Source organism: Lutjanus erythropterus, chromosome 17 (genome assembly GCF_056507025.1).
Source record: "Lutjanus erythropterus isolate fLutEry1 chromosome 17, fLutEry1.hap2, whole genome shotgun sequence".
In the NCBI taxonomy this organism is placed as follows: Eukaryota; Metazoa; Chordata; class Actinopteri; order Lutjaniformes; family Lutjanidae; genus Lutjanus; species Lutjanus erythropterus.
In genome coordinates, this window is record NC_139333.1 from 21626123 (window position 1) to 21650543 (window position 24421).

General features: G+C 39.1%; 1 protein-coding gene across 1 annotated transcript in view; it reads left to right on the forward strand.

Moving 5' to 3' along the window:
• The first annotated feature begins 226 nt into the window (after positions 1–226).
• The window catches only part of LOC146312176 (proteasome activator complex subunit 4B-like), a 59747-nt gene continuing 35552 nt past the window's right edge, over positions 227–24421 (forward strand). Inside the window, exons 1-17 of the mRNA XM_084741214.1 lie at positions 227–842; positions 2421–2561; positions 8139–8255; positions 11596–11640; positions 11896–12045; positions 12747–12810; positions 14703–14777; positions 14980–15102; positions 15746–15838; positions 16158–16336; positions 17786–17872; positions 19393–19579; positions 19961–20050; positions 21136–21200; positions 21405–21555; positions 23243–23341; positions 23737–23806. Of these exons, the coding sequence (XP_084597340.1) occupies positions 649–842; positions 2421–2561; positions 8139–8255; positions 11596–11640; positions 11896–12045; positions 12747–12810; positions 14703–14777; positions 14980–15102; positions 15746–15838; positions 16158–16336; positions 17786–17872; positions 19393–19579; positions 19961–20050; positions 21136–21200; positions 21405–21555; positions 23243–23341; positions 23737–23806 (1930 nt within the window). The 5' untranslated portion in view covers positions 227–648. The remainder of the gene's footprint in view (positions 843–2420; positions 2562–8138; positions 8256–11595; positions 11641–11895; positions 12046–12746; positions 12811–14702; positions 14778–14979; positions 15103–15745; positions 15839–16157; positions 16337–17785; positions 17873–19392; positions 19580–19960; positions 20051–21135; positions 21201–21404; positions 21556–23242; positions 23342–23736; positions 23807–24421) is intronic.

Genomic DNA, 24421 nt, shown 5'->3' on the forward strand with positions numbered 1-24421 from the left:
CTCACACCACTTTGTTTATCCCAGTAACAGCCACTGTGGGTCAGTAGAACAGGGGAAAGGGTCGTTAATCCAGTTATCAGATTATCCTATTATTCTGCAGATTAGCTTGCATCACGCACTGATACAGCGCCTCTGGGACTTGTAGTCCACAATGATGTTTCTTCCTAGTCCACCACATGAAAGCCTTCATATATCAAAGCCTTCCCTTATTGGGCTCAGAGGTGCATAAATCAAAGCCTGCCCGCACAGTAATGCACCCTCCGCTGCAACCTGTGGGCAAGCCATTTTGTTCGCCCTCCTGTTGTGCGTCACGGCGGGTGCATGAACCCCGTCACCCCCCACCTGCGAGCAGGCAGGCCGCCGTGAAGTGAGAGGTGACGCAGCGCAGGTGACACTGCAGGTCAGAGCGGAACCGGCCCTCAAATGCACGCTGCTCAGGGCTTTGCACAGCTCAATTAGCGTGACACACTTTCCCCCTGTGATCGCCTGCCTTCCGCCCGAATGCTGGACACAGCGGATTATGCCCACTAACTTCTTTCTGCAGAGCACTCCTCAGAAAGCGCCACATTCATTACATAAAGAGGAACCGTTTTTCTTTACCTTTTTTTTTACATACAGCAGGAAAAGTAACCCGAGTACCAGTGGGACATGACCGTGGATGAGGATATGGCTGGATTTGTCCCTCAGAAGGAGATCGTGTACAACAGGCTGCTGCCTTACTCAGACCGGTTGGACCGGGAGGCCACGGAGCTGCTGGCGGAGATCAAAGCGAACCTGTCCAGAGCTGTCCTCCTCAGAGAGCTGTGGCCCGGGGTCGCTTTCTGGTCCAAAAAACTCTTCTCGTAAGTGTAGAAGCAAGGCTGTCCACAAGATAAACCCATAATCAGTCATCTAGGCGCTAAATATTAACTAGAGTTTTAGCAAAACTGTTTAAAATGATTAGCTAAATCCAGTTTTAAAATGGAGTAGAGCTCTGTTACACAATTAAAAATAAATCTCAGTTCAGTAAATACAAGTTCAGTGGTGTAAACCGACATTACGTTAAGTCAATATGAAGATGGTTATGTATCCAAATGAAAAACGATGAGAGTTGTTGGGACCTAGCTAGCTAGTTTAATAGAGGTCATAACCGTTTCCGTCAGCTTCCGGCTGCTCGGTATTTCTAAAAACGTTAACCTACATCGGTTGCTAGCTAAAAATTGAACAATACGTTGCATTGTTTTCAAGTTAACTAAAAAGTAAAAAAAATAAATAAAATAAAATAAAAAAGCCATGTCTATTAGATAGCTTCGAAGTTAACTAAACGTTTCTAGCTAGCTATAAATTTTTAAACAGTTAGCTGACGGTATATTGTTTGCTAGCTAGCTAAAAAGTTAACAAGTGTTGCATTGTTTACTAGCAAGATATATAAATAGTTAAATCAACGTTATGTGTTGTGCTGTCTATCTTAAAAAGTTAAAAAACAAAACAAAAATGTTATTTTGTTTTCTAGTGAGTTAAAAAGTCAACTGAACTTTACATTGTTTGCCTGCTAGCCAAAAAGTAAAAAAACAAAAAAGTTGTATTGTTTCCTAGCTAGCTACAAAGTTAGCACAACGTTACACTGTCTGTTAGCTAATGCTATTGCTTATCCAAATTAAAGTATATAAAGAAAATATAGAAAAAGGGAAAAGTGTTAGCTTAAGGTTGCACTGCATTTCTTTCTATCTAAAAAGCTGATTATCATAGGGTTGCATAAATATTTCTCTGAGATCATATCAACAAAAACTAAAAGAATTAGCTTCATAAATGTGGAATAATATTTGTCACAGGCTACTATATTGAATTACATTCTGCAGTGTGTCAGTATGTCTTTACAGCTGGCCGATTGTTAACTTTAAAACTTAAATATTCAATATTAGGTCTTCAGTAGTCTTTTTGCATTTAAGAAAATGAGGAATAAGAAACCAAATATCAGTGTCATAGGAGTATTTAAAGGCATACTTTTAAGTATTTTCTTGTTTCCTTATTATTTGCTGTGTTTGGGACATTTTACCTAAGTGTTTGATGGCCTGGGAATGAGACTTAACGATCAGCTATCTCTCTGGTATGTTTGGTTACAGCAACTGACAAGTCCTGCATACCTACCTTTAAAGAGGAGACCATGTGGTGTTACTGACCTTCCCTGAACTACTGAGTCTGTCTGCCTCCAGAGTGCATCAGGGCCTCATGTTCTGCTCTTTAACTTTAAATAAAGCCTGGACTTTTAATTTACTTTGTCCGCTTGGCATCAGCTCAGATTCAATGGGGTTAGAAAGTGGGCCGCTGAAGCTGTGTATTTACAGTGTCTGTGTGAGGATATGGGTCAAATACAGGAAGCGGGAAGTGATCAGCTGCTCACTGATGGTCTCACCTCTCACCTGCCCCACCCCCACCCTCAGGTTTCTGAAGCTGTATGGCCGGCGGTTCAGTAAAGAGGACCACATTCTCTTCATCAAGCTGCTCTATGAGTTGGTCACGCTGCCAAACCTGGAGCCTCACATGATGCAGAGCTACGCCAGGCTGCTCATTCAGCTTCTCAAGTGGGTGTTAAACAAATACACAGGTATACACACACGACATGCATGAAGGATGTCTGAGCTCATCCTCACCCTCAGGGACAGGGTGAGGAGCTCCGACATCTGGATGGAGCTTGGAGAACTGCAGCTCCATCATATTAATAAAAGAAGTCAGTTGAGGTCCCTTTCTGTGGCAGACCCAGAACATGAGGGATTACATATCCCATCTGGTCTGGGAATACCTCAGGATCCCCTAGGAGGAGCTGGGGGACGTGGCTAGGGAGAAACATGTCAGGGTAGCCTGCTGCTGGAGGGATGGATGGGTTACTCTATGAAGCACAGCACAGCACTGTATGACTGATAAATCAGTGAAAGCTGAGTGATCAATGAAACCTCAGAAATGCATTAGTCCCTCCAGTGCAATGGTGCAATGTAACTAAGTATGTTTGATCACAGTACTTAAAGGTCCACTGTGTAAGATTTAGGGGGGGTTTAATTGGTAGAATATAGCAGAAAGGAATACAGTATTTAGAAGTGTGTTTTCATTAATGCATAATTACCTCAAAATAAGAAGTGCTGTGTTTTCGTTGACTTAGAACAAGCCTTTTATATCTACAGAGGGCACCATGTTGCATCGCCATATTTCTACTAGGCTTGTCACAATACCAGAATTTAAAACTTAGATACAATAGTAGTATAAAAAAAACGATATTTGATACCTCTTTCAATGTTTTGATCATACAAACAGATTTGGTCTTAATTGTATGTGCGAACAATTAAAGAACTTTTGTGGCATTCTGCAATATTTCCATACTTCCTGTTTGTTCTTGGGTAAGATCAAAATTTAAGAATGCTCTCAACCAAACTGAAGTCAACTTGTTTCGTGCTTTGACATATTAAAAACGATGAAGAAAAGGGAAAATTGGTTTATTGGGTTTACTGAGACAGATTCTTCAAAACCTTCTGGAGCCTCAACTTAGATCAGCAACAAAACAACTGAATGCACCTCATGTGCAAGTACACAACACTATCAATTGTGGGTCTGACATGTCTCATTCCATTGTTTAACCAGTGCTAAGGCTGGATTACTCAGAAACAGATGCATACAGAGACAGCTGTGGACACCACAGACATGCTGTGCGCTCCACAAACTTTTCGAGTTATCACCACAGTTCATCCTGTTTATATATCATCCATCACCACTTCCATTGTTATTTCGGAAAAGGTAAAAATCCATTCAATAGATGTCCAAATAATAGGTGATGCACAAAATCTTAATTGCGCCAGGGCTTGCTGGCCAGAGGGGTGGGGAGTGGGGGAGCACACGACCAGCTGCACCCCGACATAGAAACTTCTGGAAACCTCTCCAATGATGCTTCAGTGTGCTCCTCCATGTCTGTTAAAAGAGTTTCTTTTTTTTGCAGTCCTTTGATGGCAGTTTTTCCTGTTTAGTTTCTTTTTTTTTTTTCCCTGAGTTTAACGTCACCTGTCAAATGTCAGAGGCTTGTTGCTTTGTGGTTTGCACACAGCATTTGAGTCTGCTGCCCTTCTATGGCTTTATTAGGGCATTTCCATATGCTAATTGCAAACTTCCTGGCACACACTCCCAATTTATGATCAGACACGATTCATCAGCATACTCAGGTGGGTAAGAACAGACTTGGCTGTCAGCACACGATTCATGAATCCCATGTAGGATTTTTGTATTTTCATCCTCGTGCTTTGTTTAAGAAGAAATACAGAGAAAAGTAAGAAAACTTCATGCATGAGGCCTATTGTCTAGTTCTCTTTTTATTTCTGAAGTAGCCCAGAAAGAACAAAAAATATGGCCTTTTGTTTCATGGCCACTGTAGGTACTACTACATACTTAGAAGGGGAGTGTGAGTCAAAAGTGTTCGCTATCTGCAGGGTCACAGCTAGATGCCACAAAATGCTACACACTGGTCCTTTAAGCACAAATTCAAAGTTCTTTTACTTTGGATACTTAAAGTTAATTTTGCTGACAATACTACATTACTACAGGACTTCAACAGCAGTGAAGTAGTGAAGTATTTTCACAGTGTAAATTGGTACTTTTACTGAAGTAATGAATCTGAACTTCTTAATTGTCCACTGCTTTAGTTTAATGAGATCAGTCAGCAGTCCGGTTGGTAAACATGACTGTGCTGCCACTGGTATACTGACGTCAAGGCGTGATGTCTTAAAGAGGATTTTTCACTTACCTCTTTGATACTTGGAACGCTCCCATCATGGAGCTTTGAACTACCTGCAGACTTGAGAAAGTAATTTAGGAAGCACTCAGAGAGCAGATACCTAGGTGAATGCTGCACAATCCTATGGATTCGATATTCATTATAGAAAATGTTGCAAAGTAAACATAATGATAGATATAAATAAAAGTGCATTGCAGTGATGCACAAGTAAATAGCAAAAATAGAAAAGATCAATCTTAAAATCTAACCCAAGGTTTATGGTGATTTTCCTTTCATGCTGCATGAATTGTTTCCAACAAAAGTACAAAACACATCTGGTAACACTGAAGTTTTGATAGATCTTTTAATGTTTTGAAGTTTTTTTTGTAGTGGTTATAAAAAGCAAATGGCAATCGTATGAAATAGTCTACAGAGTCGTAGTTAGTTTGTCAGAGCTTGACACTTGCACACACCACTGGCAGAAATGTAGCAGCAAATGTACTTAAAAGTACTTCAAAAGTAAAAGTAGTTAATCTGCACTGTGAGCAATATAAGAAATGTTAATGCTTTGAGTTTGTTCACAAAATAAATCTGGGGGGTGGGGGCAGGGATCATTAGATGATTAATGTGCTGCAGGAAAGAATATTATATTATTCTTTTTGTCATTTTTTTCCAATCTTTGCTTTTATTGACAAATATTGTGTAATTGAACTTCAACAGTTATTTAAATGAAACCATCTTACAAGTTTTGAAGGACAGTTTGTCTTGTTTTTTTTTTTTTTTCATTATTCATTTCATTTCGGGTTGTCTGTCTGTCTGTCCCTTCCATTCTTGTGGACACGAGATCTCAGGAATGCCTTGAGGGAATTTATGAACATCTGGCACAACTAGATGAACTGATCAGAAAGTCACTGTGGCCTCAGAGACCACATTTTTGGCCATAACTTAGGAGTTCATGCAATAATTATGACAAAATTTCACAAAAATGTCTAATAGCATAAAATAAACTTATGATATTTTATATCCAAAAGCTCAAAGGTCAACATCACTGCAACATCATTATGCCTGTGGCCATATTTCACATTTGATTGGATATTGAATTTATGGCACTAATCTTGTATATCCACCTTGAAACTGTGCTGATTGTAGAGAACTTCTGTGCTGCAGCTGAGTTGAAGATGTGTATGACGCTTACACATTTTAGAATTTGTTGCAGCAACACCATATTTTACTTATTCTATGTTCTTTACTCTGTTTTTTGTTTCTTGCAATGGACTTAGAGACTAATAGACATACAGGAGAATAAGAGCTTAACAGCTTAACAAAGGGAAGTTAAATTAAATGTATTTATTTATCCCTATAAAACAAATCAAAAAATTGCCTCAATAGGCTTCATAATCTGCACAGCAAATGACTTCCTCTATTCTTAAACCCTTGACTTGGATGAGGAATTGCTCCCATTAATGGTAATGGAAGAAAACTCAGGAAGAGCAACAGATGTTAAGCTTTAGTCCACCAGAAGCTCATTGGTTTAGCTGATACTGAGCTTCAGATGATTGTTGTTGCACAATGCGACTAAGCTCTTTATCAGTCCTCTGTCCTCCTCTGTAAAAATAGTGAAGTGAATTAGTGAAGACAGCATGTTTCTCACTGGAAATTATTCACTGGAATCATACGTGTCAATATAGAGATAACTTCTAGCTTAGGAACCAGACAAATCTGCGAGCTCATGTTTCATTTTCTCTGGCAGATTCATCTGGCCAGATTCCCACCTGTCCTGGATCTGGTCAGGCCAGTCACAGCTGTTTATTTTTAATGTGTCAAGTTTGATATAATGGCTTTACAGAGGAGGGTCATCGGTCCAGCTTTGAAAACTCACATGTTAGTGACAGCACGTTTCAAACGCAACACATCAGGCTCAGACATTTCAGCTCAAGCTGCCAGATTAGGCAGTGCTGATCAAATCAAGATTTTGTTATCTGCATTTCCAATTTCCTACCTCAAATGTTTTCAGAAACAAGTTTCTATAGTTTTAGATGTAAAATATCAATCTGAAATGAAACTAGTAACTAAAACTGTCAAATAAATGTAGCAGGGTAAAAAGTACTTCTTTCTTAAATATAGTGGAATCAAATTATAAAATAGCAGAAAAGGAAAATACCTGAGTAGTACCTTAAAATTGGACAGTACAGTAAGTAGTTGCACACCCACACGTGTGATCAAGCAGACACACTCTCAGTAAGTGAAAAGGATAGTAAAGTATGTTGGCATAACAGTGTTTTTATGACTTTTTAAGCCCTGACCCACATTGAAACTCCCTGCTTTTGTCTCTCAGATCAGATCTGTCACTTCTCAAACGACTGCAGAATATTCTCCAAGACGGTCACATTCATCACTTCCCATTTGTCTGCAGTTGTTTCCATGATTTTCACATCCATCACAAAACAACACCCTAATGTAGATGTCATTTGTTTGAGTGTTTTCCATTAGATGAAAAGAGAAAGATCTGGGCTAACCATATATTAAGTGCCAGGTCTCACAGCTGAGAGATGAATTTGATACTCAACATCACGCATCAGGTCTCAATAGGGCTTTTCCTTTTTTTTTCCCTTCCCTCGCATTTCACCGTCATTTCCCCGATTGTCTCTTCTTTTCCCTCATTTTTCAAATCTCCCCAATGAGACTCTGTTCCATAGCTGTTAGATGAATGAGAGAGAAGAAGACAAGGGGAATCTGAGGCTTTGGAAATTGTGCATATTCTTCACTCACACGTTTTCTGTGGGGTTTGTTCCTATAAATTGTGATTTTTACAAAGACATAAGTAATAGGGTACAAAGAATGCAATGTGAAAGCTTCTCAGGAGGATTAAAAAAACCCTGCTGTGCTCTAAAGCTTATAAAGTGGCACACCGGTTACCATGCAATTTAAAAGCTTAACAGGGTGTTTGAAAAATCAAGAATCACAGTAAAAGGTAGCTTCACAGCTTGCAGATAGCCAGTTTCAGATCTTAAACCGTGTTCATTTCTCTCCATGGAGCCCCTTATAGAGAGGCTATATTGTGAGCGGCGTCTACACCTGCAAATTACTCATGTCTGCAGCTGTCAGTCCAGTTATATGCCTTCTTGAATACAAAGAATCGCGGTGCTGTGTTTGCAGACATGTCTGGAAGTTGTCATCATCGTGTTCAGATCAGCCTGTGAGGTAGTGACTCATTTTCCCACAATTACAGACTCTTTCAGGCACCCTGTGGTTTCTCACTTCAGTATAACATTATTACCGTCATTTTATCTTGATTATAGAGGTTTTTTTTATTCCTCAAAGGTTTGAATATTGAAGAACCTGACTAAAGTCTGGCAAAATGCTCATGAATAGGACATACAGTTGATCACTGACTTTATTTTTCAAACAGGAAGAAGGAACTGCTGTCAAGGGATGACCTTCAGTTGCCATGGCGACCACTCTATGACCTGTATGAGAGGGTCATCTACTCCAAAACCGAGCACCTTGGACTCATCTGGTTCCCCAAGTATGAAGTTTTACCTTTATATTGACCTGTTGTGAGAAGCTGGAGCTCTGTATATGTACTTACTATGAATTTACCTGGCTTTACACCCTGTTATTTTAAGGTTGCTGCCTCGCCAACCTTATCTTGAATACACACAGATGGGTGACAGATTCAAAGAAAAACAATTAAAAAAGTGTCTTAGTGAGGTGTTTTTCCACCACCAGCCACTAGAACCGATTTAATGCTCCTTGGCATTGACTCCCAAGGTCTCTGGAACTTTACTGGAGGTATGAACACTATTCTGCCAAAAGATGCAAAACCACCCGAGAATTGCACTGAATATCAGCACGGCTGGTATTTGGTTGCAGGCATGAGGCCACAGGCATGACCTCGAGTGTGATATTGCTTTTATACAACAGTTCAACAGTGATAGTCAATAACAGTTTATGATTTGTTTATTTCTTTAATCATTTATTTGACTCAGCCAGCAGGAATAGAGTGGGGCTAGACATTTTCCTCACATTAATATTAGCTTGCTAGCTTTTGTCAGTTTTCAAGTGGTTTGTTTGTGGTCTGAAAGCAAATTTGTAATTTTTGTAATTTTAGCTAATTTCAAAAGCTAATAAATCCATCTGAAATTTTATGAAATCTGTTCAGGAAGCGATTGTGTAATTGACCTGTTTAAGACTTATATATTTAAGCAAATTATTTCTTAACTACAACACATATGTTTTCTCTGATTAATAGTTCAAAAGCTGTTAAAACTGGTGTTCTTGTATCCCGCTCTGTGTATTTTGTCAGATTATAACATGTGTGACAGCAATCCCACCGTAATAAGCTCTGAATAATTACTGGACAAGATGCATCATCATGCATGTTACTGTAACGGCTATAAGAACACCTATAGAGCTGAATGTAATTTAAAGTTCCTCTGCTGTCGTACTCTAAATTAGCACACACTGAATGCCTCTTGTTCAATCAAATTACATGGTCAGAACTAACTGTTGCATCATACCTCATTTGATGTTTTGATGGTGGTGGAGAGAACTGCACAACACAGCAAACCAGAGATCTGCAGAATGTAAAGGCCAGAGTCTATGATTCAGTTTATGTTCACACCCTTTTTTGTTTTAAAAAAGAAGCCAAGGTTTCATTGTTCAACTTAAGATATTTTACCAGTTTAGTTCACTCTTTTCTCTTGCTGTTCATTTTATTTCATTTAATTTTTTTATGTACCTTGGAAAAACTCACTTCAACCATATACTGTATATTAAATACACCCTATTATATATGCCATCTATGGCTCCATCGGTGGAGTCTTACATATTGCTCCTTTAATTGTATTGCTTAATTGTTTTATATAGGTTAATTATACAAATTTATCATTGTCATAATTTTTAATTGCATTTTGTTAATTCACCACTCATTTATTCAGGTTTTTCCTCATATTTGTCATCTGTCTGTATCTGCTTCAAAGAAAAAGTTTGACATTCTGGGAAATAGATGAAAAGATTGATACCACTCTCAGGTCTGTTCCTTTATCATGAAGCTACCACTAGCTGGCAGCTAACTTAGCTTAGCATTAAGACTGGAAACAGTCTGGCTCTGTCCAAAGGTAATAAAATTAACTTACTGGTCCCTCTACAAATAGGCAAAATGCGGTTTTATGGTGGGTCATATGCCAGACTATTACTTAGTCGGGATCAGTAACTTTCTGGAGTCTTTGTTGGTTGACAGGGAAACAGACTTTGACATAACACAGAGCAACTGGTCTTGTCAGATTTTGTTACCTTTGACAGAACCAGGCTAGCCAGTTCCCGTTAATTCAGCCAGCTACTGGCTGTATCTTCATGTTTACCTTTTTTCCCCTCATATCTAACTTGCAGCAAGAAATCAAACAGACATAGGAATAGGATTGGAATAAAGGTCTTCAGGAAAGAGGCCAGTCAAAAGTTAAACTCTTTCCTTATCATTTACAGTTTTCATTTTTTTCCTTCAAACATCCTGCACTATTACAGTGTCACATACACTTTAAGATGATTGTCTACAGGTAACAAAGAACACAAGCCCAGACAAAGAACAAAAACTGAGAGCAAACCCCACAGAATGACATGATAGGTCACAGCATCACCCTCTCACAACACACAACGCTCCTCATGATATTCATTAAGGTACAGTACATTGCTAATAATACCCACAACCACATTTGATAAATTTGAGGAATAAACACTGCATTTCAGTAAGTTTTGACACAGAATCTTTCCATTTTGTCAGCATTAACTCACATGAGACTGCAGTAGTCATGAGCTCGATCCAGTCCTTATAGTAAGGTGTACTTGTATTTTTCTACTCATGTACTATAATCCTGGCTGTATTAATGAAGACTGCGAGAGCTAACCCAAGCTGTGCCTTTATAAGTCTGGCTGGCAGAACAGATTTGTCTCCAGTGAGACAAAAAGTAAACCTCTTTCCTGAAGAATTTATTGAGTGAAATAAATAATCATTTAGAATGATAGATTATCAGGTAAAGATGCCAGTATCTGGTTTCTGAAATATATGATTTAAACATTTTATTTTTGTTTTTTTTTACTGTTGGTCAGACATAATGAGCAATTTTAAGATGTCATTTTCTGTGATGTTTTTCTGGCCTTTTTTTTAAAACTAAAATATTCACTTTAAATATAGCCAGTATATGTTTTTTTTTATTTATCTAGAAGAGTTCCATTGAGATTGCACATGCTCCACCAATCAACCAACCAAAATATTTTCAGAGTCTGAGTCCTCGGCAGCGGCCATGGGTTCGGTTTCAGCCTGCGGCACTTGGCTGCAAGTCTCCCCCCCACTTTTTTCTCTGTTTCCTGTGTATGTTTGCCTGTCCTGTTTCAATAGAGGCAAAAAGGCCAAAAAAATAATCTTAAAAAAAAAAAATCTGTCTGTCAAAGGAGACCTGGCCAAGACCCTGTGCAGCATGAATAAAAAACACAATTACAAACCGAAAACACAACAAAAGGTGACAAAATACAATAAACAAGCATAGATGACAAACATCTCAAAATTTCCAGAAGTCGGCTGCATATCCAGGTAAATTAAAAACATTGATATGCAAAGGAATCTGGCTCTTTAATCCTGGATTTAAACATTTAACAAGATTAATTCTTTGAGTTTCAAGTCATTTATTGATGGTGATGGTGATTTAATAATGGTGACCATAATTGTTAGTGACAACCTGACTGCTGATGTTTTTTTTTTCCTTTTTTTTTTTTTTTTTTACCTTGGTGATGACATGTGGACGCACAAGATAATAAAAGCAGAATCCCTTGACAAACACACTCACACACCTCCTCTCTTTGCTTACTTGCAGCTCAGTGGACCACATTTTGAAGGCTTTGATCAAAAGCTGCCGACTGTAAGTCTCATCTGCTGTGATCATGTAATTTGTTCTCGGGATAATGTATTGCTTTGATCTTCGGTTGAGCTGTGTACTGTAGATCTGTGTGTGTTTGTATCTACACTCTGTCTGCTTGTCTGCATCTATTTGCACTCATGTCTACCCTGTCTGTGTGTGTGTGTGTGTGTGTGTGTGTGTGTGTGTGTGTGTGTGTGTGTGTGTGTGTGTGTGTGTGTGTGTGTGTGTGTGTGTGTGTTCTTGTGAATTTCCCAGGTATTTCCCCGCGTCTTCCACCCAGGAGATGCTGGATGAGTGGCGCCCCCTGCTGTGCGTGTTTGACGTGGTCATGCAGAAGGCCATCAGCAACATGGAGCTGTTCCTGCCCACCATCATGCCCCCGGAGGAACACTGCCAGGCCTTCCAGTAAGTGGGCCAACTTGAATGGCTCCGTTTAGAAATGGGATTAGACGCCAAGTGCAGCTTGTCTCAGCCAGAGCTAACACAAAGGGTTTATAAAGTTTTAGGAAAAGCACCCTTTGTTTATTTATAGAACAATCTCAGCCAGCAGATCTGACATTCTTTTGATCATGTGATGGAAACCTTGCTTCATTAAGTCATTTGTTTGGATCTTGTGGTCTAAAGAGTGCCTGTCATGTATAACCACATTTCAGCCCCTGTAAGCGATAACACCTTTACACCCAGGAGTCTCAATAAATAATTCTTCTTGTGTTAACAGTGCTTCCCCCCTCTTTGTTTTGATAATATTTTGCTTCCTTGGAAAACCTTTGCACCTCTCTCTACGCACCCTTCATGACTGTGTTCCAGCTACCGAACCTCTTCACAGCGTTCGCTGCATTCTTCAATGTGTTCACTCTTTCGCAAGCTATTTGTCTGGATTTATTCTTGGATTCATCAGCAGTTTCCGCACAGTTTCCACAATACATCATCTTCAATACTCTATTTTTCCGCTTCAGTTTTTCTGTCTCTCCCCCAGAATCTACAAGGGAGGGAGTGGGGTTCATATTTTGGGGAACTGGAGATAGATGAGGGGAATTCTGTTGCAGGTGTGTATGTCAGTGGGTGTGAATATAATACTGTCTTTTTTTGTGTGTGTCTGTTTTCAGTTTGTGGTTTGAAGAGTTGATGAATCTTTGGACGTCAGTGCAAAATCAGCCAAGCTGGGAGGGGGTGAGGCGCGCACGCACACACACACAGACACACACACACACACACACAGACACACACACACAGACACAAAATTTCAGGTATTTTCTGCACATTTTTGAATGATTTGACATAAAGTTTTACAATCTATTCACTGGCTAGAAAGTTAAAGTGATAGTTTGGCTTTTTGAAGTGGGGTTATATGAGGTACTTCTCCATAGTCAGTGTATCACCTACAGCAGATAGCGATCAACATGCCCCAGTTTGGAGAAGCTGCGGCAGTCTGGGTGTAGGGAGTTAATCAATGTACTGCTCTCTTAAAAAATTTGAATCAGTTTAAGTGTACACCATATTTATATTTATATTGCTTACCCTGGCTTTCAGACAGCCTTTTCTGAAGGGAAACCGCTGTTACACAAGCCAAATATCACTCTTTCGAAACTCCATAGCCAAAAAAAGTAATTTTACCTCACAGAACGCAAGAGTTGCTGGTCTACTGCTTCGTCGATCTGTTAGTTTGTTTTTGTTATTTTGTGACTTCAGTGTTTCAAAGGGTTAGTTTGGATTCAAAGAAATAACACACTGACAAGGTGAAATTACCATTTTTGCCAATGGAGTCCGGTGGCTTTGAAGAGAGCAATATTTTGCTTAAGGTTAAGTAGTGAAAATATTCTAAATATAGCAGATATTGATTTTTTTAAGTGTCCACAGCAGTGCATTCCTTAGTTTCCTACACCAGTACTCCAGCATTTGCAGGCCGTGCCCCCCTACACGCACCCACAAGCAGGGCAAACCTTTGGTGTCAAATTTTGTGTTTTACAAACTCATTTATATTAATTATATTGAACATGAAAACCTTAACATTTGGAGCTACCACAGCAATGTGTGAGAACTCATTTTCTCTCCTGAGAAGCACATTTTTCAGACCACAGACAAAAGAAAGGCCCAGTTGGTTTAGCTGGTGTTTGAGAGACATTTCAGCCAAAAATGCACAATTGAGTGGACAACACTGTTCTTATGAGGTTCAGCACTAACACTTGCTGCCTGCACCTCTTCTAAATGTAAGACATGCTTTCAGGCTTTATTATGCAGAATGCTGAATGATCTTTGGGTTTGTCTGAATTAATTTGGTGAGAGTGGAGTAGTCTATTTCAAATGATATTGTAATGATGTGCATGGTGCACAATGTATGTGCATTTTGGAATTGGAGCTGGGTTTGTATGCTGGTTATTACTGGCAGACACATATTAGGAAGCATTTACATCATATATTGAGTTCTTGAACAGCAGTTTGTGACCCCCCGTGGTTACCCTATGCCCCCCAATTAGAGCTGTTCTGCAGCTGATTCAGCAGCATGCCGACCTCCATCAACTCTAGATAATACACTCGCTATGGAGTGTAAGTACCTCATATAACCCCACTTCAAAAAGATCCAAACTATCTCTTTAAAATCTTAATGCCAAAGCAAAATCATATGAAGTTGAAATTAATGAAATTTCCACCTCATAAGTTTCCATATAAATCTGCAACACCAAGTGGTGGATTTTTTAAAATACTTTTAAATGATTGAGGAATAAATCACGTAGCTCTCCAGTTTCCTAAAAATGGATTGAGTAATTTGGATTGACACACTTTCCTACATTTCCCTATGATGATGATTGAAATGTTGAAATGTTGTTAAAGTATTGGCACTTTCCACTCGGCATGCAGATAAGATTTTCCATTTGTGCCTCCGCTCTGCTTTCATCCAGCCTCCTGGCCCCAAAGCGGCCTGGCTGTGCACTCTTCCTCTCTTCTTGAACATCTCCTCTTTTTTTTTTTCAAAGTGGCTATATTTAATTCTTGGAATGACAGCCTTCACTTCTGGGAATGTTCTTTGTACTTGCAGTGATTGTTTGTCTGATGTTTTCTCGCAGCACCTAGTGAACCTGTTTGCTCGCCTCGCCAACGATAACATCGGCTACGTGGACTGGACCCCTTATATTCCCACAGTGAGTCATTAGCAGAATTATGTGGATATCAGACAACTGTATCTGTTAAGGTATTTTATCGGGGACTGCTGGACCATGTGTGTTAGTTGAAACTCTACACTGTACACTGTGTGTGTGTGTGTGTGTGTGTGTGTGTGTGTGTGTGTGTGTGTGTGTGTGTGTGTGTGTGTGTGTGTGTGTGTGTGTGTGTGTGTGTGCGCAGATCTTCACCAGGATCCTGCGCAGTCTGAACCTTCCAGTCGGGGTCAGTCAGATGGTGGCGCCGCGGTATCTCACCAACTCTTACGACATTGGACACTTGGTGTTGTGGATCACAGCGCTTCTGGTACTATACACACTCTGCAGGCTTTCTCTTATAAAAATACATTAAGAACATATATTACATACTTTTATTGCAGTTGCTTGTAACACTTTTTATGACACCCTTGTCATACATTATATACATACTGTGCTTATAGCGATGTATAATTATAGTTATAAGCGGTCATAAGTATTCATACTGCTGTATTGCAATATTCGTAACACATGCACCAACCAATACATAAAAAACATTATAATGCATTTTAACAGTGATTATAACACATTTTAAAATGGTTAAATGTAGTATAACTAGAGAATATAATAGGGTGTCATAATTATTGTTACAAAGCATTATGAATATTTATACATGCTTATAATTAGAGTTAAACATTGCTATTAGCACAGTATGACCAATCACACAAATGTTTATAGTGCATTCTAATGCATTATAGACATGGCCATTATAATGTGTTTAATGTGTTATAATGTGATCATTGCTATAACACATTAGGAATTGTTATGAGTGCTTGTAAGTATAGTCATACATTGCTATAAGAACAGTATAATGCATTATTAGTATTATTATGTCTATAGTACATTACAAAGGATTATAGACATAGGCTTCATAGAAAATGTGCTTAATCACCTCACTGATTACATTCCTGCAGGGTGGACCAGGAAACCCGGCACAGAAGGAGCTGACCTGCCTCTTCAACAGCATCGCCTCCTTTTACCATCCCTCCAATCATGGTCGCTGGCAGGTAAGTTTCTCACTCTCACTCTCACTCACACGCACACACACACACACACAAACACAGGCACACACTCTGGGCGAGTTGTGAACACATTTTCAGCTGCTTCCTGTCACCCTCCTTTGATTTATAACCTGTCATTCAGGACTTGGCTTGTGCTCGTCGCACTAACAACGCAATAATGAAATGCACAAGTGCCAGAGAAAAGAGCGATATCACAGATCTGTTTACTGCAGAGTGTGTGAATGTGTCTCTGGATGATAACGCTAATGTTGAGTGTGTGTTTGTGTTTGTGTGTGTGTGTGCGCGTGCGTGTGCGTGCCTGCAGTCTCGACTCATGCGGCTGCTCCAGCGTCTCCCTGCGAGCGTTGTTCGCCGCGTGCACCGGGAACGTCACGCTGACCCGAGCTGGATCACGCTGGTTCCTGAGAGTCAGAGGCTGACTGATGAGGACTTGCAGGAGTTCACCCGCAGCCTCATCGGTGCTGCCCTGCTGGCCATGTTCAGGTACTGCACGTTGGTAGACATTAGCCATAATAATAACCACAACCTGTCTTTCTGCAGTCTTGCATGTATATACTATAAATACTCAGAGTCTTCTTTCAAACACTGTTGTCACTTTAACATGAAGTTATAAAGCATTATGAATGCTGAACTTATAATACATCATGTCCACCTCTTATAATACTTTATAAACCTTATCATAAGTTGTCATGCACCTTATAAGCCCATTATAATGTCTTACGAATGTTCTTATAATGCAGTATAAACATGGCCTTGATACAAAGTGTTCCAGATAATGTGACATGACATTTTGAACTGACTCTCCTAATAGATAGATCACTACAAATGCAATACAGTGAGTCAGCATTATTCAGCGAGTGATTTATTTATAGAGCACTTTTAAAGCAAGCTGCACGAAGTCGGAAGAGGATGAAATAGAATAAAAGGACATAAGTGTCCTTGAAAGCAAGAGTGTAAAACAATTTAAGCAACAAATGTTCATACAACATGGCAGAAAATATGAGTAAAAAAAGTACAATTACAATAATAGAATCAAACAACAGAGAAAGATATAAGAGAAGCCCAAAAATAAGAAAATAATATTAGACTTTAAGAGGAAGCCAGTCAGTAAAAATAGTTTGTAAGATGACATTTAAAACAAAGAGTGTGTGTGGGAATGCCGGTAGAAACTATTTCTACTCAGGCAGAAATAGAAGCCATATAGGTGTCATTGTGGGAGTAGGTGCGAGCATTCTGTTGCACAGTCAGAGCCAATCAGTGGTCTAGTTAACCCACGTTTAATGACCACAATTTCCTCAGACCTCCATCTTTTGAGCCAGAACTGTTCACAAATAGATATTGACTGCAAATTTATCTTCACACCTCCCAGTTATTAGTTTTAACTCAAGAATAATGTTCTTTTTCTGCTAAATATCACAGCTAGCAAAATTCTCCTGGAAATTTGTTGATCTTCAAAGCCAAATTTGGCTGAAAAGTGGAGTTTTGAAGACATTTATTTTAAATATAACCAAATTTTTTAACAGCATTTTAGTGATTCTGTTTTAACATTGTTAGGAGGTGCTTCATATTAAAATGCATACATTGAGGTAACCTAAATTTCCAAAACACCTTCACTTTTCTGCCAAATGTAACCAATTTTTTTTGCACTTTTGACCTACATGTCATCATATCAGTGTTAACTGGGTTGTTGCCATGCCAACACACCATTTGACTTGGTGCCAGTCAGTTATCTAACAAGTCCAAGCCCTGCTGCGTCTCACCGGTTAGTGCCGTCACTGACCTCGAGACAGAGGCCTCAGCAGCAAGAAGCCTAATCAGGACAAAGACAGGTCATCCGTTGATAATCTGCCTGGGTGTGTTGTTGTTGTTGTTGTTGATGACGATGACGCTGTACTGTCTGTTGTTCATCTGCCCTCTCCTGGTGGTGTGCAGCAAAACTGGCAGCACCGATGCAGCCTACGCTCTACAGAACCTGGCTCTCCTCACACCAGAACTCACCATACCACCTGTACTAGAGAAGTAAGTGTGAGATGCATTCACTGATCGATGTTGGTGTAATTCTGTTATTATTCTTTGTCTCATTTTGAGTTGGGGGATAATGATGATCTAATTTTTTGACTATAGTTCCCATAATTTGGCTAAAATTAAACTATACCTCCTGTTTACATCACCAAAAAAACCCAAAGAGTCTGTTAGATAGCTGTTGGGTACAATTTGAGCCCTGCTAAAAGCCTGTAATTGTTTTCATTTTGGCAAGTTGGCTCCATTAAATGTACTCTGAATTAGCTATTAGCAGTTCCTGTTTCACTGGATTGCTTTGATCCTAAGGATTCTCAGGAATCTCAAGTTCTGCAGTTATGAGAAACATTTTTCTGTGATTTGGAAGCAAATTTATGGATGTTTATTCAAAACGGACATAAAAGATAATTGTACTGTTGGTAAGTGTAAATCACACTGAATCTACAAGTATGTGTATCATGTCTTTTAAAATATCCTAATTGCCTCCTTTAGTTGTGTGTTACACAACTCCTGCATCCAAATCAGTGACCAAGCTATAATAATTACCTTCAGGTTCAAACCTTGTGATGTTTTCCAATGCAGAATCAAAGCCAAATCTTCCATCTATCACCACTTTGCAGGGCTCCAAGGTTTAGTCCGTCTCGATGCAGCTGCCTTGGAATCATAATTGATGATTCTTTCACATTTAAGACAAATTCAGCCACTGGTGAAAAAACTAAAACTGAAATTTGTTTTTTTTTTACTTTGGAGAAGTCCTGCTTTTCCTTAGAGGGCAAAAAGAGATTTGTTGCTGCCAACTTTATGTCTGCACTGGACTGTAGGAATGTTTTATGCATGCATGCATCTTTACAATGTTTACACGAGCTGGATAAAGTCTACCATGAGCACTGAGATTTATCTTAACTTATCATCACTCTGTATGATCAGGGTAGATGGTCCGCCTTGTCCACCTGCAGACTTATTTATTGGCATATTCTTATTTGTAAAGCTGTTCTTGGACTGCTTGCTTCTTACTTTATGATCTACATCTAATGAAAGGACTTACTCCTGCTAACTGTCCCCAAAGTCTGTCCTGAACTGGGAAAAACAGCCTTTAATATGCTGTTCCTTCAGCTTGGAATCAGTTGCAAAATAACCTAAATCATAGGGAGCTGGTTTCATTTCACTTTTAAAGTGATTCTAAATGTCTTGGAAATAGACGCACCTGTCTGTTGATGTTTTGAATGTTTTGAATGTTTTGATATCTTTTAATTCTGTAGTTAGTTCTTTATTTTCTTTTTACTTCGTTTTATGTCTGCAACCATGTTATCTCTACTGCTGCCTGCTTGGCCAGGACAGGAAAAATCTCAACACATCTTTTCCTTCTGGTTAAATAAAGGTTAAAATAAAAATGAAAGTAAATAAGTTGTTTTCAGAAAACTGACATGCACCTGAACTTCACCTCCCGCAGTACCTTTGGCCCCCTCAGCTCTCTAACCATCGCATTTTGTTATAACCTCCTCGTATCTTGTGTATAACAGGACCTATGCAGCGATGGAGACCCTGACGGAGCCGCACACCCTCACCGCCACTCTCAGCTGCATGATCGGCATGGCTCGCAGCCTGGTTTCCCCTAACAACCATTACCCAGAGGGCCGTGCACACGTGCTCCCACTGCTCATAGGCTCTCTGCCAGGAGTGGACCCCAACGACTTCAGCAAGTGCATGGTGAGTAATGGATGTGTTGATTAGTAATGAAGAAGAATTGTTAGACAAGTAGACAATAGAGCTCTCCCTGATTAAATTCCCTTCTAGCGTACTCTGGTCTATCCTATTAATAATTCCTGAAAGTGGAATGAATATCTCAGTTTGAAGAACTCGCAATTACTGAGGTTCACTCCTCAGTTTCTGCTTGGATTGTAAAATGGATTGCTGTTCTTTCTCGCTTTGCTCATTGTCTCCAGACTACATTAATCCATCACACCAGAATAAATTAACACATTTGAAAAAGTTATTCTACCACCGACATCTGGTAAGTTATTTAACGAAGGCCTTGATCACATCAGATGATGTAAATTGATCTGTTTCCCGCTGTGTCTCCCTGTCCAGATAACGTTCCAGTTCATCGCTACCTTCACCACTCTGGTGCCTTTAGTGGATTGTTCGTCTGCTCCTTCTCGCCACAGTGATCTCACAGAGGTACACATTAACCTAGTTACTAAAGAGATTAAAGAAACATAATATCTACATCATTTTTAACAGACGTCATGATGTACATTGCATAAATCATTTAACAAACTCCTTTCTTCTTGAAGGAGTAGTTTAATGTTTTTTGAGAGTTGGATGAAAAAGTTTGATACCACTCATGTCTGTACAGTAAATAATGTTGTTACAAATGAACAAGACAAGTGACAGGAAGAAGGCAGCATTGTAAGTGAGTGAAAAGCAGCAGGGCTGTGTATTGAAACAGTTTCAGATTTCAGAATCGATACATATTGAAAAATCTGTGACTCTGATAACTCTAACACTAGATATTCAGCTGGTTAGCTTAGCTTAGTACAAAGACTGGAAACAGGTAAGCAGCTACCCTCTGTCTGCAATTAACAAAATCCACCAATCAGCACCTTTAAAGCAAGCTGATTGATAGCATCTTCGTTATATCCATGCAAAAACAAAAAATTAAGTGTCCCTAACCTACTACCCTGAGGTTAAATGAGGCCTAACATTCGCACAGTTTCTCTTAATTGCCTCTCAGTATTACAGCATTAGTCCAAAATTGCCCCAGCCTGCTAGCCACATCAGCTGTCCAGCATGCTAACACCAGGTACAACAGGCTAACCTTCAAAATAAACAATTTAAAAAAACACAAAACATGGCAAATCTTACAACTTCCAAGTTTGAAGTTGGGTCACGTATGGCCAGTATCGATCCATCCAGGACCGTAAACCCATACCAGCCCTTATGTTGCTTGATGATATTTTTGCATTGATTCATTTACCACCTTCTGAAGTGTAAAACAAGAAGGGTTGCTTACTATGTCAATAGTGCAGTATTTCAGTATTGTGCTTATTGCAATAGCCCTAATGCTAAGCTAGGCTAATCACCACCTGAGCCCTGCCTCACATTTAGTGTACAAACATGAGAGTGATGTTGATCTTCTCAGCTAACTCTCAGCAAGGGATTAAGGCAATAAATCCAGCTTACATACAGTACAGAGTCATGATTTTCAGCACAGTCATGTGATACAAATGCACTAACCAATCATTTCTATTCCCCCCACTCAGATTGAGAAAGATCTGTGCTTTGCTTCAGCTGAGTTTGAAGACTTCGTTCTCCAGTTTCTGGACAGGTAGAGACAAATTAACAAGTCAAACTGTCACTTTGTGAAGCCTCGTTGTCAACATTTGAGTATGAGCGGATCTCTTTCTGTTTGAAATTCAACGGTGTGCATCACCGGCTCTGCTGGCCACGTAAAACAGCCTTTTTCACCATAACGCTGTTGACATTTTCGTAGCTGACAAGTGTATAAGTGTGCGTGTCTGTGTTCGTGCAGGTGTTTTGCTCTGATAGACAGCAGCACCCTGGAACAGACGCGAGATGAGATGGAGACGGATACTCAGACTCATCTGGAGAGCCTGGTGGAGCTGGGATTGTCCTCTACTGTTAGCACCATCCTAACGCAGTGCTCCACTGAAATATACAAGGTAACACACACACTCACACACACTCACAGGTGTATCCTTGACTTAAAGGTAGCGTCACTCTCTTTTAAGTCTATTAATTCTCTAATCCCAAATCCGACTTAAACAATTTAAATACAGACCATTAACCTCAAAGGCCCTGTAAACTGATTCCTTCAATTAGCTTCTTACTATGAGCAGTTCACGAATACAAAATATCTTCCCAAAGTTAGAAGAGTTTGACTCATTTTACTTCTGTATCTGTATGTGGGTTTTTATTTATGTCTTTCTCACCGGTTTTAGGTGGGTGGGACTCACTTGGAAAAAGACAGTGTCATTTGCACTGTGCACCAATCAGGATTTAGCAACATTTGATGAAAATGTGATGACGAGTTCAGTATAAAATAATTAATGATTTAAGATGCAATTAAAGGTTTGTTTACATCAGTACATGAGGGTAACCATTAATTACTTAAGGCGATACTCCAGCAAGTTGGTATTTGCACCTCCATACAGATGGAACTGACAAAAGGCAGATTCCTCCTAAATGCCTCATAAATGCCCACTTCATTCAAACCCCACCACTCTAGTTTCTCATGTAGCCTTTATTTAAATAAAACAACAACCTGATGATATAATGATATGTTTCAGCACATTACCCATCAGTTTACAAAGTATGTCAAACTGGTTCCTCTTTAATGAACTTACATGCTCATGTTTTCATTTGTGATAAAACCAGAATAATACACATAATATTGTACAAAGACATATTACTCATCAAAGGAACCATTCTGCATAATGGGTATATTTACTTTTCATACTTTAAGTACATTTTGCTAATACATTTTCACCAAATTTCTCCAAACATTTTAAATTTAGGGCTTTTATTTTTACTAAGTAAATGATCTGAGCTCCTTCCACCACTGCTGCAGCAGGCGTCACAGCCTGTTTAGTAGTTCTCATGACAACCAAGGTTATCTAACCTTCATGTGTCAAATGAATGTCTCTTTAATAATGACAGGCAATTACAGAGTAGAGTAAAATTAATGTAATAAGAAAATGTAGAGCTAGGATTCCACAGTGAATATGAAAAAAGTAATAACGGGAGTGAGCTACTGCAGATGTAATGGCAAGTTGTAACTACATAGTATTGACATATGTATGACATTTGGTCATATCCACGTAAAACAGTGGTGATTACTCTGTAAGTGTTAATAAAGTGTTGTTACTAGGTTATATAGAGTAAATTGTCCAAATAGATGCGAAAGGGAAGACAGGAAGGGCACTTACTGTGGATAAACTATAGAGACTGGATGAACTGCATGTAATAAATTTCTATCATATCTTACCTTAACAGCTGGTTGTTAAAGAATAATATACATTTGTAGAAGTGATTGTATCATAAAGATATAATATCATTACGGTAACTAATGCAGTAAAATTTAGCAGCCACATCTCCCATGATATAGCTCAGTACTTTGAATATGATGAATACTAAAATTTTCTATAATTTCTGCATTATTACCCTCATATAACCCCTGATGTATGGTAGCAGCTGTTTCTGTGGAACTGTTGAGTTTCCCAAATTATGTTTGTACACATCAAAGTCAAACTGCTGTGTTATATATATGAAAAAATCAAATTTGGACACATTTACATAAAGTAGTACATATTCACTATCTAATCTGTCCAAACTTTGCCTTTGTGGTAGGTTGCGTTGCAGAAGGTTTATAACTTTGCCACTTCCAACATCTTCGAGACGTGTGTGTCGGGCAGGATGGTGGCTGACATGTGCAGAGCTGCAGCAAAGGTATGTGTGCGTGTGTTTATCAGATAGTGCTTTTTCTTCTTCGTCTGCTTCTTTCTTCTTTATCTCTCTGCCCCACAAAGAAAGATTCGTGGGCTGTCATCTTTCATATTTTGATGTGTTGAAGATATTGATGTAGTTGCAGGGAAATACAACCGTAGAAGGTCATGTATGATACAAAATTTGTTTATCTCCATCTGTTTCTCTCATTGATCACCTCCACTTGCAAGTCATACTGTTGTAACATCCTCATATTTCCTCATTTTCTTTAATTTTTATGGATATTTTTACTGTACTTTGCTTAATTTTTTGAGAAATCAGTCCTTACTGCTCTCATTTTCTGCATGCTTGTGTTTCTACTTGGGCATCTAAATGCGTGTGTGTGTGTCTGTTTGCAGTGTCATCCCGCTGAGTCCCTCCGTCTGTTCGTCCCTCACTGCTGCAGCGTCATTTTCCACATTACTGACAGTCAGTACCACACTGTGTGTGTGTGTGTGTGTGTGTGTGTGTGTGTGTGTGTGTAGAACAGTCTAGTGTATGTGTGTAGAGATTAGAAACAAGTGCAGTGTGTGTTTACATGAAGAGTGTACAAGGCTTCTGGAATTTAATGAGCTTTTTATTCACAAGTCTGTTCCCTGCAAACTGAAAGCTGCAGTTTGCACAGTTAAGATAAATCTGCAGGTTTTTAACAGGTTATCAGATCAATGCTATCTCAGAACATTTCATTGATCTAATTAGATTCAATGACAAGTCATTAGAGTATTCAAAATCAAAATTATTTGTTGATTAAATAACTTTATGCCTAGCCAAAGGAGCCTTTTAGTTGGTTATTAAAGCAGTGGCTCAAATGAACAAATTAACATTTATTTAATTTTAAGAACATAACATTTGAGTTAATTATGTGATAACTTAAGATGAGTTTAGACTACAAGAGATTTGGGCTTATTTATCTCAGATTCACCCCTCCGGACAAATCTGGTCCAAGACTTTTGTTGGTACTGATGTTCAGCCCAGATTATCTGGCAGTGTGAAAGGTTTGCAGACTGATTGGGGCTGCCTGATAAATTACGAACATTTTTGATA